Here is a 27,074-nt window from a genome sequence, read left to right on the forward strand (position 1 = left end):
TCCTCAAATATTTGTGTTTTAATCATTTTATTGTAAGTTTTCTTCTATATCTAACCGGATCTGGTTTTTTTGCTCATTATCTCTCAAAAACATTAAGTTTCTAGCCGCCCCTCCATCTAAAGGATTTTTATGTGAATTAAGGATATTTAAGAGTCCGATTAATTTAGCACTATTAGTTATCAGAGATCCCCGTACTGACCCTATTGTTATTCAGGATGAAGGCGTTTTCTCAGCACCGCAACAATCACGTTTGGTAATGTTTACCCCGAATCCCAATGGAATACACAAAAATATTCTAATATTTCCCAAAACCTGTAATCCGTTTTATTGTAGGGGACAAGTCAAACACCGGAGCAAGTTCGATTAATTTCATCTCCCAAAAACATACGTTTGGTGTGTTTCTTCTTCTTTCGAATTGTTTTAAAAGACTAACTTCCATTAACTTTTTTTTTCAAATAAGTATTTATCTAGTGTCTATTTATTAAAACTCTGCATACATGAACTTCTTGATTATAAACTTTCCTTCGCATCTAAAGTTAGTATATTTAGCACACATATCCAGCTGATTCAGTTGAGATAGTCATGCGAGTCAGATACGTGTTTAGTTTTTTTTATTTTCTTTTTCTTATGATATTATTTACTTATTCTAATGCTATTAAAGATGTTTCCGATCAACTTTAAAAAGCTATTTATGTATTTCTGTACGCTATTTACAATAAAACCACTCGCTCGTTTCTTACCCAATTTGTCCATTGAATTCCGTCCAAACGTTCAAACCTTGGGGCAAGTCTTCGTGTCCGGCCGGTGGTGCGCTGGCCGGTTACCTTTAAACGGTAACAATTGACTGGCATTGTCACTAGCGCGCCAAATACTGCAGTTTCGATTTTTGGCTCATCGGTTTTGATTGTTGCTTGTTGACGGCGAATGTCTACAGCAAGCTCGAAGCCTTTTGGAGTAGGTTTTTTTTCTACATTGTTTCATAAATTAATTTGTCAATCAACTTGTTAAAAAGTACATATTAGTTCAAACGAGTATATGTTTCGATTTTTTTGTACTTAACGCAGTATACGTTTTGAATTCTGGAAAGTGCTTTATAAGGTAACTTTTGCGTTTCCCGAACTTGAAAGATCTAACGGAACGCTAATATATCTGAAATACTTCAACACAAAATTGCTAGCTGTGTTCTACAGTTTTGCTAATCGAACCATTTCGTTACAATTTTATTGGAACTCACTAAATTTTAACTGTGGTAATAGTTATTTTGAACTACTTGATGGTTATGTAAGTAATATAAAAACTCATTTGGGTTGCATGAATTTCAAATGGTTTATAAAAGATAAAGAGGTGAATGAGAAACAATCAAAAAAGAAATACACATTTGACCTAGACTGTTGTGCAACTAAACAGAAGCCATTATTTCAATAGAAAGGTTTTTTATTTCAGTGAGCCTTAGAAGCGTCCAACAGTATGAAAAAATCGATGAAATCGTGCAGAGAAAAAGCCACTTAACTCGTCTTTTGTAAAGCAAATAAGAGTTTTGTAATGAAACTGCAGCTAACACGAACTGTTGCACACACAACTTGTGTACTTTTGTTCCTTTCGATACTAATTCTAGGTAGTATTCGTACTCTTTGTGGTTTTGCGATCGTTAGTATTTTATTGTTCCTAGTAAAACGTAGAAAATAAACATACACAAAAAGCGCGATGCAAACTATGTTTAAATAACACCAATACCATGCTAAGACGCCAAACAGTAGAACAACTGAAGCCGTTCAAAACCTCACTTAATTTCTTTCTAGGTTGATCAACTCAGACAGTAAAACTTGTCTTCACCGAAGGTTAGGATAGTTGTTCTACGATTCACCATCATTTATGGTAGCTAATTTTACATGGACATCTTCCGTTTGCTCTTGAACCCAACGACGGGGTCGATGGGCTCGTTACGAGGCGTAACCAGATCATTTTGTCCCATAGGAACGGTTTGAGTGTTAACGGGACAGCAAGGGGTTATCCCGCTTCCGCTAAGATACGTTGGAAGAGCATACATCGAAACATTCGCCAACGGTAGAGGGTCCAATTTTTTGAACATTTTTATCTTCTGTTTCTCCGCCAACACCGGCGACATATGCTGGTGATGTTTCGGCGTCGTTGGCAAACTGGTATAGTTGGACTGCACGTGCTCGACTGGGCTTCCGACGCTGGAACCGCGAGCAGAACACTCTCGGAGCATCATCAGATGATCCAGCTTATCCACGGTGGCGTTCAGTTCATGTTCCCACACTTCTTGTTCCTGCTGCTGACCGTCTCCGCCTTCCACCGGCCGGACAGCCAAGGTTTTCACCTTCTGTCGCAGCAGTTCCAAATTCAAATCTGCATCGTTCATGTAATCATCGGTAGGATCTTTCTCACTGACGGCAGAACTGGTGGCAATCGATGTGCTGCCCACCGAACGAATCTCGCATTTGTCCAGTTCAGTCGATATGTCGGGCATATTACTGCTGAAGTTATTGTATGTATTAGTGGGTGAACTAACGGTCACAGAAGACGTCGAAGGAGGCAAACTTGATAGTTCAGCTCCGACTCCCGGTTCCCGAGGGCCAGACGGGGCTGCCAAACTAAGATCTCCTCGCTGCTTGTGGATTTCTTCACTGATTTGCTCCAGGTTACGAAGAGCTGTTCCGTATGCCGTCTTCGCAGCAGCTATTTGATCCTCCAGTTGCTGAATGCGACCTTTTTGGGCCTCCAACTGCTCCTGGCATAGTTGCTTCTCCTCAAAATATGGCCTCGATTTCTGGATGCTGCGTCGGCAACGTTCTTCCAATTGTTGTACCTAAAACAAAGCATGAAACTCGCATCAACCAATCATCGCATAACAGCAATTTACTTTTACTGCTAAAAAGCTAAAGACCCACATTGGACATACATGCATGCTGGCCGGCGCATGACGAGAGAATTTCAATTGACCTACAAATCGGCCGCTAATGGCAAACCGGACGTAACATCGCCACATCACCGCGAGACACACTCGACGATTAGCACCACCATTGTTTGATGCGGAGTTTTTCCCAGCATGCGGCATCACGACGATGCGTTCTCGCAAACAACGAGTATAATTATATGCCTCCTCTCATACCACTTCTGGTTTCGTCTTGCCATCGCCTCGGCATCACCGTCAGCTACTAGCAGCAGCATCGATCGCATCGCTGGCGCGGATGGACGCCAAGGCACGAAATTACAAACAACAACTTTTCGATTTCTACAACCGCCACCATGCTATTTGGTGTTTTCATTGCACAGCAGCCAAAAAATATGGGTATACAGCGGTGAAGCGAAGCCAAAAGATTGGCATAGCATCTTTGTTGCATTGGTGATAGGCAAAATTGCACTTTAAAACCACCACCCCTGGTTGGCTCTCTCTCACGGAATTTTTGTTGATGAAAAAAAAGAGTTATGCAACCGTCTGGGAGGATAATTTGATTGCAGCAGTTGAAAACTGGAGCGATGTGGAAGCGAATCTATGAACACATAAATTGCACGAATAAAATGCCTGAATGAAGCTGGTTTAAAGGTTCGAAGACAATATGGAAAAGTCAGCCATTTCTTTGCTAGGTGCCAATATATTTTTGTAACATACGAATCCAAAGATATCGAATATCTTCATGCTTTCACGGAGGTAAGAAATTGGTGGAATGTTGACTTTTCCGAAACCATAGAAAAATTCCTCGTTGTCGTTTTTCGACAGTGACGTCCAACCACGTAGGTAGGACCGGCTGCTTGGCTTGATGCAAGCTCGAACCTTCTTCGTATTTTATCAGGTTCTACCACAGTTCGCTGCACGTGAGTGAGCATACCCAGCAGCGCTGTCTAAGGTGAGCTTCCAGCTAAGCAAAAGGCATTCGAGTGCACGTAAATTCGTGCGCAATTGCTCACAATAAATTGGAAAAAGAAAGCTTGTAAGTGACACACAAAAGTCAAATCAAGACGCTTTCAGTATCAGTATCATCCCAACTTCAGTTAACTGAAGTGTAAATATCGAAAGAACCAAGTACAACATTGAACAAAGTTTCAATTAAACATCTCCTTTTAGAGCACCTCATGCTGTACACCATCTAGCCGATAGTACATGTGCTATCGAGTGAAAGTAGTTGATTTACACTACGCGTGACTGAACTGTTGTACAATAAAAACATGCTTCGATCTCACCAACAATTTCGTTCGAAGTTTTTCGCCGATATACCTAGCAAGCTAGCTAGCTAGCTAGGTTGGTTGCGTCTTGCCAGTAGTGCTATCACGTGGCAAGCAAAAATAAGAACCCCTTAGCTCACGCCATAAAGACGATGACCTACATCGACCAATCGTGCCTTCCCGTAGGCTTCGCCTTTGCTCCCATTATCAGATTGTGGAACACGCTAGGACACCGAACGTGGTGAAATCGCGCATTCCCTATCATAGTGCAGCAAATATACTCTGCTAGAGTGTTGAGTTGAAGGATAGAAAGCGCCATTTGATGAATGAGGCTTACGAAATGTTAACCTCGAAAAATGGACAGGAAATATAGCCGACCTCTAAGGTGCTATGGCTGGAAGTCATGTCATCTAAAGGTCGTGCTATGTAAAAGCAGGCAATGAAAATAACTGTCTTACTCATGAAGTCAACTTCGTGAACGTTAGAAGTAAGTATGATAGTTGAAGGTTTTGTGTTTCTACTATCGATTCCTGAAAACTGCAATATCCAGCTTTAACCTATATAAATACAATTTAAATGTCCATTATACTTACTTTCAATTCCGCTTCCTGGAAAATTTTCGCTTTTTTCTGATGTTCGGTTCCACTTTCCGTCTTCTGTTTCTCAGCGTCCGTCACCTGAAAGTAACAAAAAATAAACAGATGTTTAATACAACATTCTGAAACCAAGCACGTTTTGAAAAGAAATAGAGTTTTATAAGAATGTGAGCCGCGACCATTCATCAAAGCGCACCGAGTTTCAATGAATACTCAATGTGAATGCAGATCACGAATCTGATTTGCTTTGGAGGTGTCTCACACGAATTCGCAAACCAATCCAAATTAATATGAAGCTTCACACGGTTATTCATTGCGCAGGTATTCCGCAGATATGAATATTTCGATTGTTACATACAGCATTTTTCAGTGCGTTGTTAGTAAAAAATCACAATTCAAACAATCATATTGTGGTAAAACTTTCCAAACAGGGCTTGTTCGTTCACTTTGACTCAATTTTGATTCATTTGACAGTACCGACCCAGCCGAGCAAAATTTGACAACGTTGTGAATGGAACATTACATTTGTAGAACTAGTTATCATCTTCAATTTTGGTGAATAAAGTTTTGCTGTATCTGTTGTAGTTACGATGCTACAATGCTAGTACGTCATTAGTAACTAAATGAGCATTCATTCATTTAGTCACTAATAAGGTACTAGCATTGTAGCACCGTAAATACAAAAGATACAGTAAAACTTTACTCAGCAAAATTGTAGATAATAACTGGTTCTACAAATGTCCCATATATAACTTTGTCAAATTTTGCTCGACTGAGACGGTACTGTCAAATGAGTCAACATTGTGTCAAAGTGAACGAACAAGTTGCCAAACCAAACAACTTTCAAAGAAACGCAGTATCTTTCTCCTACAAAACACAAAAACTTTCACCAATTTTTGGAAGAAACTTCGGTAACAAATTATTTCTTCAATAAGATATTTTGTAACTCATCAAATATACCTCTTAACAATTAATGCCTTTAGGGGTCAGTCCCGGTATCGTGATAAACACTCACGCCCACCGAGGACCCGGGCTAAAATCCCAACCCCGCAGAAGTCAGCTTGGGTCATTAGCTGTTAAAATGACTACCTACCTATATCAAATAAAATAATAACGGCTTTCAGAAAGAATGTGTATTTTAAAATGCTAAGTAATTTTGTAAAAAAAAACATATTATAAAAGCGTGGAAAAACTCGAGCGCTAAATTATTGACAAAAATATGTCGCCAACCATAAGAGATAAAACTCCCAGACACAATACATACGGATTTCAATACGTTGCTGATATATAATAGTTTTTAGTTTTACATGGATTTGCCATGTGACTGGAAAAAAATATCTGGACCACACTAAAGGGTGTCCCACATGAAATTGCACCACGAAAGAAACGCTGTAGAAAACTACCCATTTGGTATTTTCTCTTGAAAATTTGGGTAGAAGTAGTTGAGAGTGTATTGTTTACACTGTATTTTTATCGCATTCAGTTTTTCGAAGATTGGAAAAAATGGCGTCACCCGAAAAGAAACATCGCGAATTGATTTTGCGCAAACATCTGGAAAATTCTCAACTATCTTTTCGGGATATCGGAAAACAACTCGGAATCGTGCACACAACTGTGAGTGGTGTGATTAAACGTTACTACGAAACTCTGAGCATCGAACGGAAGTAGAAATGCGGTCAACATGGATGTTCTATTAGTGATCAGGATCACAAGCGTGTCGTGGAAGCGTTTAAGGAGAATCACAATGTTTCGGTCAGGGATGTGGCCAAAAAGTTCAATCTGTCGTAGTTTTTCGTTCAGAGAGCCAAGGAACGGGAGCAACTGCATACGTACAAAGTGCAGAAGGCTCTTAATCATGACGAACTGCAAAATACGATGGGAAAGACACGGGCCCGGAAACTGTACACATAGATGCTGACAAAGCTTCATTGTCTTATCATGCATGATGAGACTTACGCCAAGGCGGACTTCCGGCAGCTTCTGGGGCTACTGTTCTTCACCACCCAGCATAAGTTTGATGTTCCGGAGGAAATAAGGAAGCAGAAACTTTCAAAGTTTGCCAAGAAATACACGATTTGGTAAGCGATCTGCTCATGTGGCAAACAGAGTGCGCCGTTCGTGACAACCGAGACTGTAAACGGGCAGATCTACCTCAAGGAGTGTCTACAGAAGCGTCTGTTTCCTCTGTTGAAGCAACACGAGGGTCCTACGATCTTCTGGCCGGATCTAGCTTCGTGGTACTATTCAAAGAATGTCCTGGAGTGGTACGAATACAACGGGGTTACTTTCGTACCCAAGGACATGAAATCGGGCATCGTCGCCAGACATCGAGTTTCCACAAAAAAAAATCAACATAAAATTGTGTTTTCGTGCTCCGATTATGTGTTAAAAACAGGCATAGCTTTTGTGACCTTTTTTTAGTGAAACAAGAATACGAGGTCAGCAATATTGACCAATGAATGCAAAGAACGCGACTCGAAAGATCATTGTTCAATGTATCGGCCTTGCTTCCAGGCGATACCGACTAAATCCTCCCAAATGATGGAAAATTTGCTAAATTATCGAGTGCAAACCTTCGCCAGTTTTCTCGCATACAGGAACGGAAATATACTCAGGAGCCCTCTAAAGCTTCGTAAGCCGCCGTGAACTTGTTGAAAAATTATATCAAGACTAATGCTACTAATTTCGAAGGCGGGAACAACGACATGAACAGACTGTTGTAAGAGCGGCTAAGTGGTCATTCATTCCGCCACACAGTCCGCATTTTAGCGAAATGTGGGAGGCAGGCGTAGAGCCGGTGAAATCGCATCTTAACCCTTAAATGCGCACGCTGAAAAGAATCATTTAAAAAGAAAACTTACTTATCTAAAGGCGGTAAACATAATTTACTTTGGGGATGTTTTTCATTATGTTGTTTTAAAACAACATTGCGCATTTAAGGGTTAAGCTAGTATGGGTAGAACATAAGCTAATTTTCTATAACGGTAGTTTTATAACGGTAGAAGACAGCAATTAAACAAAGGTTTTTATAGTATCTTAAAAGAGAAAAGAGGTAAAAGAAGAAAGAGCGGAAAATGAAGCAACACTTATTAAGTTTGTATAACGATCCTCTTTACTCAACCGGGGGGATCCGAGGATCGAACCAAACTATAATGGGAGCCAATTACAAACGGATTTCACAGGGATCTGCAGTGTCGATCGCAGATATTGATCAAACTTTGAACAACAGCGGACTGTAGTTATCTCTAGTTATCTAAATAGATCATGTGTTATCTTGCAGTATTTATTATTCAATTTCCATTATTGGCACTCACTCCAACATTCTACTAGCCTTGGATACTCCATATTTGACAGAAAAATCTTGCCTCAGAGAGTAAAAGTAATCATCACAATTAATTGAAACGGATAAACCGTTAATGAAGACAAGTTATTAAAAGCGATTAGAATTTTTTAAAACGCACCTGGAAAAGCCTGAACAAGTCGGGGAATTTAATTTTCATTGGATAATTAAAAACCAGGCAAACGTCAGCGTCTATAAAGCCGGGTGGCTCGTGCTGTTTCAAGCAATCATCTCCATTCAACTCGATTTTGGGCCACTCGTCGCCAATTTTTAGGCTTCCTAGATGTCGAAAATTTCTTTAGACCTGGTCGGGCTATCTTGCACATTGAGCCACTCTGCTCCTATTGCCGGTGTGGTTGTTGAAAAGAACCGTTTTTGTCACACTGTCGTTCGGTATGTCCTTCGTAAGCAGCGTCACAGCTTCAAGTTCATACGGAACTATGTCTAATGAGGGTTGGAAAGCGTGCGTTTCGCTCCTTTGAGCCTTTTGCTTTCATATATTCTAAAAATCAAAATCATGCCTCTCGTTTAGATGCTCGTTTATTTTATTACACCCTCATGAACGATGTTGAAGCACTTTCCGGTGTGTAGTCTCAAACGGACTCGAGTGTGTCCCCGAAATGTGCACAAAATACATCACTCGATCCAATGTAGCTCTGATCAGTCGGGTCAGTTTGTCCGGAAAACCACGTACGAGCATTATCTGCCATAGCTGGTCTCGATTGACTGTATCGTATGCTGCTTTGGAATCAATAAAGATGTGACGCGTGGGCACTTTGTACTCCCGACATTTCTGCAAGATCTGTCGGATGGTAAAAATTTGGTCCACAGCAGCGCGTTTCTCCAAGAGAATTTCCTGACAATTCTCTACAAAACATTGTTGTATCGGTGACAACCAATATAACAAGATCTGGAAGATTACCTTGTAGGCGGCGTTTACCTTAGTCCGTAGATGGGAAAAACCATCCTTTATTCCTCCGCTAGCTTCTGCTTCATCCAAATCTTGGAAATTATCCAGTGGCAGCCATTGCCAGCGTATCTCGGCCATGTTTATAAAGTGATCAGATTCCCTCCCTCGTCTTTACACATGTTAGGCTTCAGTGTAATCCCTACGAGTTTAGTAACCCTGCTCGTAAATAAAACATGCGTGTGTCATTAGCTCGGAATAATTATTCTAATTCTTGACGATCTCCGTTCTCCTTCTAGTCCTTTTTACTCCTCAGAATCATGGTTAACTGGTGCCTTGCTCGTCGATATTTGGCCAAGTTCTATTATAAAAACAATGCTGTGGGCTTAAACCGTCATTAGACATTATCCTTCTTTATCGACAGACTTTGCAGCCGGCTGTTAGAGAACAGGAAAACGGGGCCAGTGTAACGATCCTACTGATTTTATCTAGCAAGCACCGTCTAGCCGAGATTCGAGCCAAGTTCTATTATACTTACTTTACTTTACTTTAATGGCAACGCAACGGTCCGTTGCTGATCCTGCGCCGAACGAATTATGGCCCTCCAGTACCGTCGGTCCTGGGCTGCCGTTCTCCAATCCCCACGAACACCAGCTGAACGTGCACTGTCTTCGACAGCACACACCCACCGGGTGCGGGATCTGCCTCGGAGTCTACGGCCTCTTTCTGGTTCTCTGCTGAAAATAGTTTTGGCTACTCTTTCGTCGGGCATTCTGGCAACGTGTCCAGCCCACCGCAGTCTGCCACATAGCACTACCTTCACTATATCAGCATATTTGTATACTTGGTACAGCTCGGGATTAATGCGACTGCGCCACACTCCATTTTCCATTTTGCCACCAGGTATAGATCGCAAAATATTACGCTCAAAAACCCCAAGCACTCGCCGATCAGCTTCCTTTAGCGTCCACGATTCGTGTCCGTAAAGGGCCACCGGGAGGATTAGTGTTCTATAGAGCGCCAGTTTTGTGCAAACTTCAGCTGGCTACGTAATCCGTAGAAAGCCCGATTCGCGGCTGCAACTCGTCGTTTCACTTCGCGGCTTACATCGTTGTCACATGTCACGAGTGTACCAAGGTATATAAATTCCTCCACTACTTCATATCGTTCCCCATCTAACTCCACCGCGGCACCAACACCACTTGGGCTCCCACGTTCTCTACCAGCAACCATGTACTTCGTTTTGGCGGAGTTAATGGTAAGTCCCAATCCCGCCGCTTCCATTTTAAAGGGTCTGAAGGCATCTTCCACTGCTCTTCGGTTGATTCCGATGATATCGACGTCATCCGTAAAACCAAGAAGCATGTGAGATTTCGTGATGATATTTCCATTCCTTTCCACGTTTGCCTTTCGTAATGCACCTTCCAAGTCAATGTTGGCTGAGGTCTCACGTTTGGATCCGTCCAGCGTCGCACGAATCAGCGTAACTAGTTTCGTCACAAAACCATGTTCTAGCATTATCTGCCACAGCTCATTTCGTTTAACTGAACTGTACGCCACTTTAAAGTCCACAAACAGATGGTGTGTCTGCAAGTTGTACTCCCGGAACTTGTCTAGCATCTGACGCAGGGCAAATATCTGATCCGTCGTGGAGCGACCCTCACGAAAACCAGCTTGGTACTCGCCGACGAAGGACTCCGCTAACGGTCTCAGTCTGTAGAACAGGATACGGGAAAACACCCCAGCAAACCACAAATCGTATATCAATATATGAAAATCATCTTAAATGTCTCTAAATAAAATCGAAATCGTACGCAAAGCTTATTAAATCTATTCAACCGTACAAAATGATGACGACTGATTTACATACGATTTTCATCACAGAATTGTATAGCATTATGGAACTAATCGTGTTGAGTCGGATCTCATCGTATACAAATACTTTAACTTATGAATATGAATTGTTTACGAATAATCTGCAGTACATATATTGCCTCCAAAATGTACGCATATGCTGGTTTCATGCATCTAGTGCGATTTTTCAAGATATATATCGGTATGTATTTCTCATTTTTCACTTTGATATACGTACGAAAATGTTAGCTGGGACCTTGTAGGCAGAATTGAGCAATGTAATTCCTCAATAGTATTTACACTCCAGTTGTCTCTTTTTGAAAATTGGGCAAATGAGGCCATCCAACCCCCCCTCCGGCATTTGCTCTTCCTCCCAGATCTTGAGAATGATCCGGTAGATTACTTCGTACAGCCGCTCGCTCCCCGCTTTCAGAAGTTCAGCCGGGATACCGTCCTTCCCAGCAGCCTTACCGTTTTTCAGCTCACTAATTGCCTTTAACCTCCTCCTGTGTTGGTGGCCCCACAGCTTGACCATCGCTTACAACGCATCGCATACGCTCTCCATTCAACAGTGTCTGAAAGTGCTCCTTCCGCCTGGCTGCTACCGCCGTTTTGTCGGTAAGCAGGTTGCCAGCACTATCATTGCACATCACAGGCATGGCAAAATTCCTGCATCTCACCATTTTATAGAAACTCCGTGTGTCGTTGCTGGGGTATCGCGTCTCTGCGTCGGCGAGCAGTTCTATTATAAGGTTAATAAATAAGGTGAATACGTGCAACAGCTCGTTGTTCAGATTACTTTATAACTAATTTAAGTCTCGGATTCAAATACTAAACACATTTCTAGACAGCGTAAAATCAAAGACATTACAAACGTCGTTGAAGGAACGTAGACTAACATTAAAACAATCATTCACACCATTTGTTCTGTGGAATTGGACGACCAATAACGGTGGATTCCGAAGCCATCGAGGAGGTACATTCCAAGGTATCTGGTACAGGAGTTCAGAGCAGTCCACATTGCCTGTTATAAGGTCGAATGTAAAAAGACACTGATGTTTGACTGGATCATTCCACGGCAGCTGACGTAAGACGAATCGCAAAAAGTTTTTCTGATTTCGCCAGAGGTTGGAATACTCGCAAAATGAATAGATACGTCGAGCATCGGCAAACGGTTTTTATCATGATAAAACAGCTACGCGAGTGGTTCAATTCGCCTATAACAATGAGCAACATACACTCACGCTTTGTAGCATCGCTGAATATACGAATATCGTGAGCAACGCAAAAATGCGATTTACCGTCTTCTGCTGCTTGTAAAGTCACTAACACTACTTTAAACTATTCCCTTTTCGTGGTAATATTATTTTGAATACTTTCCGGCGTCCCCGGGCATTCTATATCCGATAAATCGAACACACACAATGTTCAATATTCAATTTTTGAACAAATTCTGATGTTCACATTGAGGTTCTGTTCGTGATAAAATTCAAAGCTGATGCGTGCATTATCGGCGAGGCAGGCGAATAGTGTATGTTCATGAGGGATGTTCATCGATTCAAATGATCACTTTTTCGTGAATTCTCCAACCACTGGATTTCGCTCAATTGCAATGATTTGCATTGCCCAAGCCGCAGAAGCATACTCTAGTATACTGCGTACTAGAGAGCAAAACAGCGTCTTGAGACAATAAACGTCAGTAAATTCAGACGCGTGGCGTCGCATAAAACCAAGCACGGTGAATGCTTTAGCAGTAACTATATTTATATGCTCGTCGAACCTCGATTTAGAGTCGATCGTAACGCCTAGCTCGAGAATAGAGTTAACACGTTCCAGCCAATCCGGTCGTGTTGTATTGATGAAGAAAAACGATGTTACTGCTTTTATATGGTATTACTTTGCACTTTTGCTGTTAACACGGATGCCGTTATCACTGCACCAGACTAGCAAATGATTAATATCCTTCAGTAATGCGACAGAATCAACCGGAAAATTTTTAGTTCGTCGACAAACGAAAGTTTCGATGATGAAAGCAGTTCAACCAGGTCATCATTTATAAATTATAAAGATGAGAGGGCCAAGTACACTGCCTTGAGGTACAAGAAACAATATATCAAATATGCTGGAGCGTACGCAGTTTACTGTAACGAAAGCTTTGGGGTCGGGTATGAGAAAAGCCACTCGGTGAACCATGAGAAAAATCCGATATGGTTCAGTTTTTAAATAATGAGATTGTGTGGTACAGTGTCACAAGCTTTCGCAACTACAATATAGATCGAATCCACTTGCCGATCAGCTTCTAGAATTATCTTTATAATTATAATTATCTTTTATTGATAATAAAGAGACAATCCATAAAAATTTATGCTCTGCTCAACGATAGTTTTAATGCATTTGGCTTAAAAGTTAGTGCTAATGCTGGTTTTTATCTCTTTTTAGTGACTGTTTTCGTACCACATTTGGTCCAATAGTGTCGATATACGAATTCACGTGGAATAAATAACTTTTCATTATTATATGAATATATTTTGAGCAAAACAGCCAGCTTTTAAAATGGGTGATACCACTGAATTCAGCGTACCAAAGATAGTACTTATAGTTTAGGCTAGGCTCCCCGCTACTTTACAAGTAGGTATGTTATCGTAGTGCAATTAATGTTTTCATTTGTAACCACACAGCGAGCACGTGCGTGTGCTTTGGAGCCAGTCCAATGGTTCACAGACCTGAATGGAATCCAAAGAATTCCATACCTCCTCAATCGCTTTACCGATAGCTCTGCTGACTAAAAGAATGTACATCCATGATCGCTTGTTTCGTGTGCAGTTCAATTCAACGCCAACCAGTGAGTTCTGTTACCAAATGCTTTAAGAAATTTGCATAAATGAGCGCCAACCAACCACCGAGACAAGTACCTGCCAGGTTGGCTTACCCATCCACTATCGCACATAAAAACAAAACCAGCAGCGCTGGAAAACCCTGATTCAAATATAATGAGCTCTAAAATGCGTCGCGAAAGCACGTACAAAGTATGTACAATCGAACCGCTAACGGACGTGGAGTCGAACGCCCGTGCAGCGTACCACCGCCACCGGTGCAAAACAGTGCGGGTAGGTGTGCGACGTGTGCGTAGAATGCGACACTCGCCGGGAATCACGAAGCGTAACGATGCAAAACCCGTCTACTCTATGCTACATAAAGCGCGGAATGCCTCCCAACAACAAAGAGTGTACGTATATCAGAAGCGAAGTGTTTACTCAAGCAGAATAAACTCTAGAGGGAAACATCGGTATTGTTTCAAAGATAGTATCCGTTTATAAACTGGAAGGCATCAGGTTAATTGCGTATGCTAATGTGTTTCAGCCTAATGCAACATTATATAGGTACTAATAAATCAACAGGTTGATGAATGAGATCTCGGTATGTCGGTACAATTGGTATAATTTTATACAAAGTAGGTACGTACCTTTATCGTGGCATGATTCAACATCTCCTGCCAGGCGTTGTCGAATTGCCACTCCTGGGAGTTGCTGAGAAACCTTTGCTCGGCCAGAGCAACCGTTTCCTTTGCCGCCGCATGAATTTCGTTAGCCCGCTGATACTTGATTGCCGCTGCCTGACATTCCAGCTGGGCCGCCTTGGCTTTCTCGAGTGCCTCGTAGTAGGGTCGCGCCTTGTCGATGCAGCTGCCCAGTTTCTTGGAAGACAATTTCAGTCGCCGGGTGGATTCGTTCATCAGAATCCGGAAGGTAGATTTAGCTTCCTGCGAATGGAACGAGATGAGAGTAATCATTAAGTAAGCGTAATATTTCTTTGTCTAGCGTCAGATAAAATAATGAAATGTAGCTGGGATTAACCCATTGCAGATGCCTATACAGATACAGAAGTCGGGAAATAAAAACAATCACTTCCACTCAAGTTGAGTGCCAACAACGGTCAATTCAATCGCTCACGTCATCGTCATTCGTTGCGATAACAGTTATGTGTGATGAAAGAGTGATTGTAAATTAATACAAATTTGCAAAATTATTATAATAATACCTAATATTATAATATTGCGTACACATCATGATCAAAGAATGAGTCACTTAAAAACTTATTATTTTATAGTTTTTGATGCCGGTATTGGCCTAAAATCTAACGTTTTTAAAAAAATGATTCCTAAAAGCTGAGCTAAGCTCCTTTTTTACAAAGAGAGGAAGGATGCATACCAAATAATGTCCAATTAACTTAAATTTTCCTTAGACCTTGCTTTCTTATTTCGCAGTGCTATTAACGGCACTCTATTTATTTATGTTTAGTAAGTTTTTCATTTCTTTAATTTAATTAAAGTTCGGAAATGACTCATAAATTATAGATTATAAAATGAGTCATAATGAACATACTAAGCCCTTTTCGCCATACGTAAAATCCACTTGCACATAAAATCCACTAACAAAATCAACCAAGGCAAGGAAGTAATAAATTTTTAACGCTCCCTCGTAATGACAAGATTATGCTAAAGTAAACATCTTCTAGTACATGTTCACGGCCAACCACACCGTGAAAGAAAGCACTACTTCTCATTACGAAAGTAAGCTAATCACACTGTGACGTAGCATAGGAGAAATGTCTTGACCTGCGTTTATTAGCGCAGCAGCTGCGGTGGTGCTATGGGCTGAGCTGGTGTACAACCAACCAATAAACACTTGAAAAAGCCTGCCTTTCCGGTTTCCCGCATTGTACACGGACCGATTAAGAAACACATTATTCACGGAAGGTGCCCAAGGACAAAGAAATGTTCCCACGATTTAAAGCACCTCTATAACATACGTATACGCTTGCTGTTTTGCAACGAACGTGAGGTGGCATGAAAAACTAATTTCCATAACCGACTTTTCGAGCAAGCCATATGACGATGCCGTCGTTGGTTGGTTGGTTGGTTGGTTCGGTTCCAACGTACTCGTTTGTTACCTCTTTTACTGTTGTGCTTCGACAGTTCCAGGAAACAGTACTTTTTTAAGTGCTGCTAATTTCAATAAAAAGAAATTAGCCGTTGCTACACTAGCGTATTTGTTGTACTGGATACATGCGGGAGGAGGTGGAGAATATCCGATAATACCCAAATGTCTGCATGAAAAGTTTAACTTTAGGCGTGTGCTCTAATGTTGTTTACAAACAGTGTACTTCGTCTTCGGTTAAGGCATGCGAAATGAGCTCATTCGTTATAGGTATAACTAAATTAAATATATCAGTATCAATGTTAATTTACACAGAATCTAAAGTGTTGGGGTTGTCCGCATATATCACACACAGACTTGATATCAAGAGCAGTTATTTGACGGGTCCAAAAAAAGAAACAAAACCACCGGCGAAAATGGTCTTCAACAAGTTTATGTCTGGCGTTTTGTAACATCATCCTATTGTAACCAAAATTTGTTAAGATAAATGTTATAGATGTTTCGAAATAAATAGTCAGACTCCGTCACTGTACAGAATTTTGCGGCTAAAAACTTATATTTATTCGGATTTTGCAGTGTCCAATTTACAAACGCACCAGGTTTTCCATATTACCGTGGTTGAATTCCACATAAAACTGACTAGAACTTATATGGATTTAACTTTTTCGCATTTAAATATTTTTTTTGAAACAGTTTTTAAAATGTTTAATGGTGAAGGTGATAGCAGGAGGACCAGGAGAGAAAATAAAGCAAAGACCTGTAGATTCAGTAACGCGCTGTAAATCTTCGGGACTTGGTGTAGCGGGAGGTCATCAGATACCTCAAAAGGATATCATTCTTGCCGGCTTTAAGGTTGCGTATGATTCAATCGAGCGAAACCAGCGAGGTTTCACAATTCGATAGTTCAACGTTGTCGTATAATTCCGAGATGGGGTAGTTCGTGCTGTTCAAGCATTCGTTCAATCAACTCGGTCTTGGGTCACTCGTCGTCAATTTCTCAAGCATTTCAGCAGTCATAACTTGTCTTCGACCTGGTCGAGTTATCTCGCACGTTAAACTTCGTTGTTCTTGATGCCGGTGGGGTTATTGAAGGAAACGGTTTTTACTGCACTAACGTCCGGTATCGTTCCGACATGTTCGTCCTACTGTAGCCTCCCGATTTTAGCCAGATGGAGTTGGAGAGATGGAGCAGAGCCTATGGCTCGTGATTGATCCGGCTCTGCCACTTAACGATTTCAGTTTGTACTTTACTCCACCAAATATACTCTACAGCATATTCGGCTCGAATACAGCAAGAATACGCCGTCTGCCGCAAACAGCGTCACGGCTTCAAGTCCAAGAAAAACTAAGGTCTAGTAAGAGTTTTGTTTTCGAACTATACATTGTCAATTTCGTACGGCAGCGTATACTTCTAGTACCACAAACAACAATTTAGGCTGCTGTTATCGCGGATGGGTGCTTTCCAATCATTTTTTTAACTCGGCGTCAAAATAAATGCAATATATTATCAAGACAAGCCTCACGATGCTGAAGAAAGCCATTGCCCGTCCGTGAGTGGATTAAGATACCGTCAAATCACATTCTACGCATAATGAAGTTTAAGTTGCCTTGAAGTTGAAATCATCAGTGTTTCGCGTATCGAATGGAATACATCTGCTCTTTCGAAACGTCAACAGTTTATTATTAACCTATCACTTTTTCCGGAAACATTTCCTGTGTGCTGGACAAGATTCTAGATCCTTCCTGTGTTCAAGAAGGAAAACAAAAGCGATGTTTCAACTATCGCTTTGGGATGGCTCGAAACTGTTGGCATTCCTTATCGGTGGCTCGTTGCACATAAGTGTTACGCAATACAACTTAACTGATTGGCATGGCTTTTTCCTGGCCGCTTGATTAGCACAAATCTAGTGGGGCTTAGGTAATTTTGTCTGCTGCTTTCTACCGGTGGCCTAAGATCCTTCCTTGCAAACCGTCGTTTTTCTGTGAAAATGCGAAACACTGAGTATTGCGACTTCCGAAGTACCTCAGGGTAGCAACGTAGGACCCTTGCTATCGTCGCTGTATTACAACAATGTCTGCATGCTACTTCCTCCAGGATGCAGAATATCTCAAAATCCACCTTGCAGTTCGCTGCGGATTGTCAGTGTCAGCGCTGATCGACATTGTTCCCTGATTATTGTGTATGGAGCTCAAACAGATGTTTTGTACACCGACCTGTCAGCAGCCTTTGACAAGATAAACTACGCCATCGCAATTGCAAAACTACATACACTGGGTTTTAACGGTAACCTTTTCGCTCGTATCTCACCGATCGACAGCTGGTGGTTGCCGTTGGAGATTGTCGATCCGATATCTATCCAGCCTCATCTGGTATACCTCAAGGAAGCCATCTAGGTCCTCTGACTTTTCTGCTTTATTTCAACGACGTTAATTTGGTCATTAAGGGCCCACGACTCTCCTATGCAGATGATCTTAAAATGTACATCCGGATCAGCTCGACTGGTGACTGTCACTTTCTTCAAAATCACCTTGAGGCCTTTGCCACTGACGTGAACTGTATGATAGTGAACCCGGAGAAGTGCTCAGCAATCACATTTTCCCGTAAGAAAGATCCGATCCTGTTTCGTTATACGCTCGAGGGCACACGTGTTTCGCATATTAAAGACTTGGGTGTTATGTTAGATTCGCAGTTAACGTACAAACATCATATCTCGTATGTTGTCGCTAAAGCCTCAAGGTCCTTAGGCTTTCTCTTTAGGATCGCGAAAAAATTTTCGCTGGTGCGTTCAGTTCTGGAATACTGTTCGTCTGTTTGGAATCCTAACTACAACAACAGCGCTGAAAGAATCGAGTCCGTTCAGCGTCGGTTTCTTAGATTCGCTTTGCGAAAATTGCCATGGAGAAACCCGTTCTGTCTTCCTAGCTATGAAAGCCGCTGTCAACTGATCGATCTATATACCTCTCCGTATAAGTCGGGCTAGCTCCAGAGCACTGTTTATCGCGGATAGCTTACAAGTGAGAATTGACTGCCCCGCGCTACTGGGACAGATTAACATAAATGTTCAACACTAACTACAGTATGAACGGCACTATCGGCGGTCTGCAGCGGGCCTTTAATCAAGAATCGTCGTTATTCGACTTTCATCTACCACGACGGATATTCAGAGCAGATTCACTCGCTTTTTTGGAGAGGTAAACCTCGAAGAAGATACAGTTATTTTAAGATCTGTTTGTATACGTTTGATAGAATTTTACTCACTTAATTCGATTTGACTATTTTTATGTTAACCTGACAATCATTGGGGCCGAATCGAGCCCGTTGATTAATAATAATAATAGATAAATAAATAAACCGATTCAGAAACAGCGCTTTGTAATCAGCTGCACCCATAAAAAAGGCTCCAAATCAATATAGTTATTTCGGTGCTTGTGTACCAGTAACATGTCGCATGACATGTCAGCAGTGAGGATGGTCGCAGAGTCCTTTGTACTGCGCGAAAATTAACCAACGGTAGTAATTGCGGCGAATCAATCTCGTCGTGTAACAGTTTTGCTACAAACAAAGCTGATGTAGTGTCGACGTTCTAATGTATCTAGACCAAGCAATCGACAGTGCCTCCTAGTTGCCTCAGAGGTATGACGCTGGCCTAATTAGCCATTCGTCTTATGTTCGAATCTCGACTGGGAGAGGCTGTTAGAGTCAATAGGATCGTAGCAACTGGCCCCGCAATTGTCCTGCACTCTAACAGCTGGCTGCGAAGTCTGTCGTATAAAAAAAGAAGGTCAAGTTTCGATACCGGAATGTAGCACCTAGGCTTTGCTTTAATCCCTCTAAGGTCTACATCATTTTTAGCACCGCAAAATTCATTAATATGGCCATAACTTTTTTATCTTTCAATATTTTTTCACCAAATTTGGGAATTTTGCCGAAAATATTTTCTATTTTCATAATATCTATAGATAATGGCCATATGCCATATGGTCCCGGAGTTATTCCAGATTTCCTTGGGGGACCGAGATATGGCCTTTTTAGATAAAGTTGCCAAATATCTAAAATTTGTTTGAAATCTGTTGATTTTTGTAAACATATCATTGACTGTGGACATATCAGTTACTTTGCCGCAGTTATGAGCCATGTTGCGCGCCATCCGGATCCGATGGGACACTATAAATCCGGAACCGGTTCCCGTAACGGGACATTTCAGCATCAGTAAAGCATGTCGTGTCGCATATCAAACAACATCAGCATTCGACAAAATAGCGATTGGTGATCATCTCATGTCTCTCAGAGGCCGTATGACCGGTTCCGGGTCCGGGGAGGGTTTCTTTTCTGATTCAAGCACGGAACGGATATCGGAGGAACTTGTCCGGGACCTGGAAACGGCCACATGGCCTCTGAGAGACATGAGATGATCGCCAATCCCTATTTTGTCGAATGCTGATGTTGTTTGACATGCGGCACGACATGCTTTACTGATGCTGAAATGTCCCGTTACGGGAACCGGTTCCGGATTTATAGTGTCCCCCCGGATCCGGATGGCGCGCACCATGGCTCATAACTGTGGCAAAGTAACTGATATGTCCACAGTCGATGATATGTTTACAAAAATCAACAGATTTCAAACAAATTTTAGATATTTGGCAACTTTATCTAAAAAGGCCATATCTCGGTCCCCCAAGGAACTCTGGAATAACTCCGGGACCATATGGCATATGGCCATTATCTATAGATATTATGAAAATAGAAAATATTTTCGGCAAAATTCCCAAATTTGGTGAAAAAATATTGAAAGATAAAAAAGTTATGGCCATTTTAGTGAATTTTGCGTTGCTAAAAATGATGTAGACCTTAGAGGGGTTAATCGAAAGCGATCAGGATACGGAGGTAGATTTTCTGGTTTGCCCCAAGACAAACTTCGCAGGACCAATCTTATGAACTTCCTCTGCACTCGTTCAATTCGAAGGTTCCAATAGAGTTGATGCGGAGTCCAAATTAAGCACACATTTTCGAAAAGGGGGCGGACTATGCCGCAATACCTTGCCGGACGAACTAAGTAAACAAAAACCTTGGACTCAGAATGAGACCTGCAAAGAGTTTCGTGAGCCGTACTGTCTCAGAACACTTGTACGCTTAGCCCTGGAGACGGCAGCAGCTGTTTGGAGCCCTTACACTGCCCTTTGGACTGCACGGATTTATCTATACAGAAGATTTATCAAGTACGCGCTACGATATCTGCCCTGGACGGATACAGTCGAAGTTCCTCCATATGAACACAGGTGTAAGCAGTTGGACATTGAAAAAGAGGAGAGACGATGAAACGTTCTCGAGAATTCTACGCATTCCGTTTCATCGGGCAGTATATGGACAAAACAAACCTGTTACCGCAATGTGTGCAGCTTTTAACTCTGTGCTTTACTTGTTCGATTTTAACATTAGTTGTGAAACGTTCAAGGGTCGTTTACGTAATCAAGATTATCTTAATTTGTTAGTTTTTTTCTGTTTTCATATCATGTAGATTGTAGACCCTGTTGTCTGATGATACAAAAAAAATTGGGTAGCTTTGGTCGTCTCAAGGTCATAGTCAAGCCGAAAGGTTGTCATATCGAGCCAAAATAAATTGCTTCGAAATTTTTGATTGTTATCACACATTCTGTACTCTGAAATAAACCAAAATTATGGTCCTTTAAATAAGTTACACATCTAGTGCCGAACCCTGTTATATCAAAGTATACCTTTGGGTTGGCTAGTCATACTCGTCGAACCATCCCCAATCAAGGGCGATGATGAACAGCATGCAGGATATGTTGTCACTTTGTCTTAGCCCACCATAGTCACGTCTCGAAGGGGTCCGAGAGTGCCCCCGAAACGCACACAAAATACACTCACCCGATCCAAGCGTCAGCCCGGAATTCTGTATTCGTGCAATAACTGACCTAGCTGATCTCGGTCGACTGTATCGTGTAATGCTTTACAGTCAATAAATAAATGATGAATTGGCACATTGTTTTGCCGACAAATGCAGGCCATCGACGAGTAGTGGTGATGTGGTCGATTTCGATGGTTATTCGTTGGCCAGGTGACCAAGTGGCCCTATGGATGTCTTTGCAGGAAAAGTAAGTGCTTCTGCCCAACACTACAAAGTCCGTCTCCAGCTCGTTAGAGGCTCTACAGCTTTTGGAAATTTCGGCACTGCAAACACGAATCTTTCCAACCTCGTGTTTTCAGTCTTGAGCTTGAAATGCGGTCAGGCATATAAATTAATATTTTTTAAAACGGTGGTTCTACAATTGACGGGACGGTACCGTTTCAAAAAATATTAATTTCAAGATCAAGACTAAAAACACGAGATTGGTCTATTCCATAGGAACGGAACCTTTCCCCAAAAACCCGCGCTGAGAATCGTGGCTAACTCGCTGACAGACGAACAGCGCGCAGTACCTTGTAAGTCGCAAGAACCTGCATAGTGTCGTCGTCCTGACAGTAAAAACAAGTTAAATTAAAACTTCTCGGTCGGTGGTTTCCACAGTAGATGGAGGAAGAGGCACAATTTGTGTCTAAAAATAACCCAACCAGATATGTCGATACCTTGATAAGTGGCCGTAAATACAGAAGATAGAACTAAACTTTCTTCAACATTAATGTAGATAGTAATTAGCTCTACAATTGCCCTTTACACTACTTTTTCGAATTCTATTTAGTTGATGCGCTGCAGTCAAATGACCATCAACTGAGCAAAAAACCGAGAATGAAGCCTGGTAATTCAAATGAGCAAAAAATTCTGGAAAGTCGAAAGAAGACAAATGAAGACATTTTTCCTTGAATCGTGAAGACTTTTCAAGAAATCACCATGTTCCAGGCAACATATTTTTTTTAATTTAATCGCCCGCTCTGGATCAGACGCTGTTGTAGGCCGCTCCTGACATAAGGACTGATGCTCAAGGCTGGCATGGCTGTTCCTAATTCCAACCAGGCCCCGACATCAACGAAAAAAATTAATGAAGCTAATTTTCTTCTTTACCTTCGCTTCATACATAACGCGACTACTTTCATTTGTTGAACAGAAGCTTTCAAGCAAATCTCATTTGAACCTGGTCATCGCTTCAAGTAAAGGCGATTAAAAGACAGGCATGTTTTGTCGGCGCAATTTTTGTCTTTTATAATAGAAGTAAAATTGTTTTCTTTGGTTTCACTAAAACTAATTTTTTTTGTACATAGTTCATACAGGTATATTGTAGGTAGGTATATTGATTTGACTTACGACCGAGACTTGATCAGATAATCTTAATTTGCATCTACCTACTACTAACTCATTCTTAGCAATTTTCAAAGGCACTCGACTGAATAAGCAGTTTCGCCTGCCGGCATTGTCGCGTTCGCACGAAAGATGGAAACATTGAGATACATGTGAGAAGTGTATCTTAATTACGTAATCACTAGCCAACAGGGGTTGGTGCAGGCCGTACATCCTACGAGGGTCGACTGGATGAAATGAGCCCGCAGTGAGGATTTCGTAATTGCTTTCTTCGTTACGGCAGAAAATATAGCATTCAGAAATTGCTGTGTAACATGCATCCTGTGTTACAGAATAACTAGAACCGAGAGACTTTATAACAGTAGAGTTTCTATCAGATTTTAATGAGACTAATGATGAAACGAAGTATTTGATGAAGCATCAAATGATTTTCTTTGACGCAAGGGACAGTCTACAATAACACTGCTATACATTTAGCGTTAATAATAATTCATCGCGCCTTCACCCATACACAAAGTTTACCTTGCAATACACATATTTTTATTGAAGGAAAAACATTTGAAACTGGAAATGCATAAGCATTCTCACGATGTTTCCACTGTTTCACGATAGACCTTCCTCGTCTATCTATTTGAGGTGACTGCATCTAACTGCCCGGCACACCTTAGCCGCTCCATCTAGTCGCAACCCTTTGGTGATGTCGAGCTGTGGCAAGAGAGCTTCACACAGCACAGCCTTCATCATCACACTGAAGATGAATAGTGCAATTATGTTTTATGGGAAAAAATAAGCGGCACCATGAGAAGTAGGTTTCATGTTCACAACCGCATCATCAAGCATTCCGCGACGTCACTGCGCCAAGGTGTGGCGCTTTGAACCTGCGAAGATCGCTACCTTGAGGAAGGACAGGTTTTCAGTCAGTGCCAGTTAGTTTACTTTCCTCTAATAATCATCGCAAATGGTGTATAAATTTTTAATTGGCTTTCGCAACAATAACCAGGCCAGCATTTTTTTTATATTTAGGGCCAAGGTAGAGAACAGGTTTTAGGTCTCAAAGAAAAATAGTTTACAAGATAAGAGTGCACCACTCAATTTCACTTTGATACACGAACTAACAAAAAAAAGTCTCAAATGCCACACACGACCGCTGCACAGACCTAAGGCTTTATCCTGTGTAACATGGCATGCGTAATTGATGCCAGCGAATCCCCAAAAGCCGGCTGCCGTCGCTTGAGCTGCCCAAAGAAGATTCACCCATGTGGAAAGTGCGGTTTTCCTGCAGCATTTTCATTCCCTTATGCCACAGCCAGAACTGCCGATGCAAAACCCGGCTTCAATTATGCATGCAACACTTGACGGGCAATAAAGTAAACTAAAAAAAACGGGAGAGAGCAAATGCCACAACATGCCGCAAGGAATTTCGAAACAACAAGTCTGCTGACGACCGTCGGGATTGCTTTCCATGTTCTGGTCAGAAGAAACACGCACACAAAAAACTTTGCTGTGATTTCGGTTCCCACGCTTGGCTTCGAGTTTCACGGTTCACCGTCCACGGTGGCCTAAATCTTCCCATCATCCGTCATTAAAGTAGTTGAAGAAGGTAAATTATTTATTTACATTCATAATATTATTTTCTGTTTTGCAAACAATAGATTTGGGCAAGGCTTTCATAACCATTAAAAATGCAAAATTCGAAAAACAAATCGTAAAACCTTACCACATCGCATCAGTGCCATTTGAGCAAACTTCAATCGCATACAACATGTAATAATCCGTTCAAAGTGCCATTCAATGGGGACAAAGTCAAAATCGCATTCGCAGACGGGCGAGTTACGTGACGTGACGGGCGAACGTCGTCGAGTCAGTCGAGCAGTCTATCCAGCCCAAATCGGTGGAAGTATAAGGTATGAAAGGGATTGCATAACTTCCTGCATCGCGTCTGTTCACCACTGCATTTGTAAACCACTGGCGCTGCCTGGCTTGGGTGTTGTACGGGCAAGAAATGCAGCAGCGTGAAAAAAGAGAGTAATAAACCATCCGCAGCTCATGGTAGCTCATGGTGCTTTCCCTATGCATACATGTCGGATATGCTAGCTATGTGAGGCACTTTCGAACAAGATTTCAATCCAAAAGCTCCGACATGGCATTAAATTCCAGCATAAACCGCAAAACGGATCATAAAACATGCCAAATAGTGGCTATAGTTAGTCAGGAAGCGAAATTGGCTATCAGAGGAGCAAAAAAAATCACGATTGACGTGAGTGTAAGTTCGGAAACAGGTTGCGAGGTGTTGTTGTTCGATGAAACTTTCGATATTTCTGTTTTGTTTTTACACGGGCAAACAATGGCGTAGGGGAGGATGCATGCAATTTTGCAGTCGGTAAAATAACATTATCCTGCTCACTGAAACAACGAGTTTTAGAAATGTTAGTAACAAAAATGGTATGTATCTTTCAAGGTCTCTGAGCAAATCAGTCGGTATAATTCACAGTCCGGTATCCTCTTTTATGCGAACAAATACACTGAGACCATCAATTCGCATTTTTTTAGAAAAAATAATCGTAAAATTGTATTTGTAGATGACAAAAATATTTCATACCATTTTCAAACATTCGTAGCCTTATATGAACATTTGCGGTAGATGTTGTTATTACGAATAGTTTGTATCTGGTACGAGAACATATTCGTAGCACATTTTGCACCAGAGCGCATTTGTTGTACGGGTCATTATCTGGCATCGATATTGACGAGATTAGGCTGAGAAGATTATATGTGAGCAAAAATATACTTTTGCAATAATGACCTGCTTAACATGCAGTCGCCGTGGTTCAGTGGTTTGCGGCATCGGCACATACGGTGATGTGGCGAACAAGCTCAACTTCAATTCCCGATCAGGTTAGTTTTTTACGGAGAAAAAGAGAGATTTCGCTACGCTACGCATCCGCTCCTGTCACCGATATGGGCACCAGTAATGGGAAAAACTCAAAATCTCAACACACATCAAATGACAAACTCAACCGTGAATCATGTCTAACCTTATCCTATGTAGAAAAAATCACGCTTGAGTTTTTCTATTTTAACCGCAAGAAGTACAAAACGCACACAAATTGTTTCTTATCTGTTTCATTCTGCTTTGCTTCCACTTTTGCCTGTTGTCATTTACATGCAAAATCGTTGTTGAACAGCACAGACATTCTTTCCTACGATTCGTAGCTGTGAGCGTGAGAGAATGAATCGCAAAGTTAAATGAAAATTCATATTGCAATGACATGCTTATTTATTTTTGTAGGTTGTTTGTCTTTCCTGTGTTAATGAGATCTCAATGAGTTCTTTGCTGCTATGATTTTATCAACACTAGTAGGCGCCCAACATCGCTTGCTTTTCGGAGAGCACCACGCGCTCCCATGGGCCTCCCACATGTGGAGCCAACCAAGGAATGTAGAAACATTTAATCTTCGTGTCGGTCACATTTGCAACAAGATTCCTGCTGAAGATGTCTTACCAATACGCGTTCCCTACCGTGGAAATTGACAACGAATACTATTAACGCAGACGTCGGTTGGTAAACTGCATAATTTCGCAATCTATATATATATAACGGGTGACAACTAAAATTTCGGATTTTTTTCTAAAGCTATCAAAAAAGACAAAGATATATGAAGAAGATCTGATTTACCGAAATTAAAGATACATTGTCCATTGTTGAAAAAAATTAGTGTACATTTGAAAACGTTCCGTAACCGGCTGTTCGGCAAAGCTTCCGTTTGATGTCGCAACAGGAGCGTTGTACGGTCGTCATGTCAACTTTGCAATGCATCTCTTGATTCTACCAATCAACTGTTTGCAATTTGTGGCTCAACATCCCGAAGAAATCTTCGATTGGGCACGCTGAAATAGATTTGTCGGGTCGTGGGGGTTGCGTACAAATGGGTTCAAATGGGTATTCAGAAACGATTGTGTTTTTTTTGGCGTAATTCGATGACGCTCTATCCGGTCAAAACA

The 27,074-nt window shown here is 41.4% G+C and overlaps 1 protein-coding gene across 2 annotated transcripts in view; it reads right to left on the minus strand.

Moving 5' to 3' along the window:
* Positions 1-471: 471 nt before the first annotated feature.
* Positions 472-27,074, minus strand: part of LOC128734061 (SH3 domain-binding protein 5 homolog) — a 42,465-nt gene continuing 15,862 nt past the window's right edge. For both annotated transcript variants that reach the window (XM_053828050.1, XM_053828049.1), the window contains exons 3-5: positions 14,346-14,642; positions 4,779-4,862; positions 472-2,830 (exon numbers count right to left, since the gene is read on the minus strand). In XM_053828050.1, coding sequence (XP_053684025.1) covers positions 1,886-2,830; positions 4,779-4,862; positions 14,346-14,642 — 1,326 coding nt within the window. In that variant the 3' untranslated portion in view covers positions 472-1,885. The remainder of the gene's footprint in view (positions 2,831-4,778; positions 4,863-14,345; positions 14,643-27,074) is intronic.

The sequence above is a fragment of the Sabethes cyaneus genome, chromosome 2 (assembly GCF_943734655.1).
Source record: "Sabethes cyaneus chromosome 2, idSabCyanKW18_F2, whole genome shotgun sequence".
NCBI lineage: Eukaryota > Metazoa > Arthropoda > Insecta > Diptera > Culicidae > Sabethes > Sabethes cyaneus.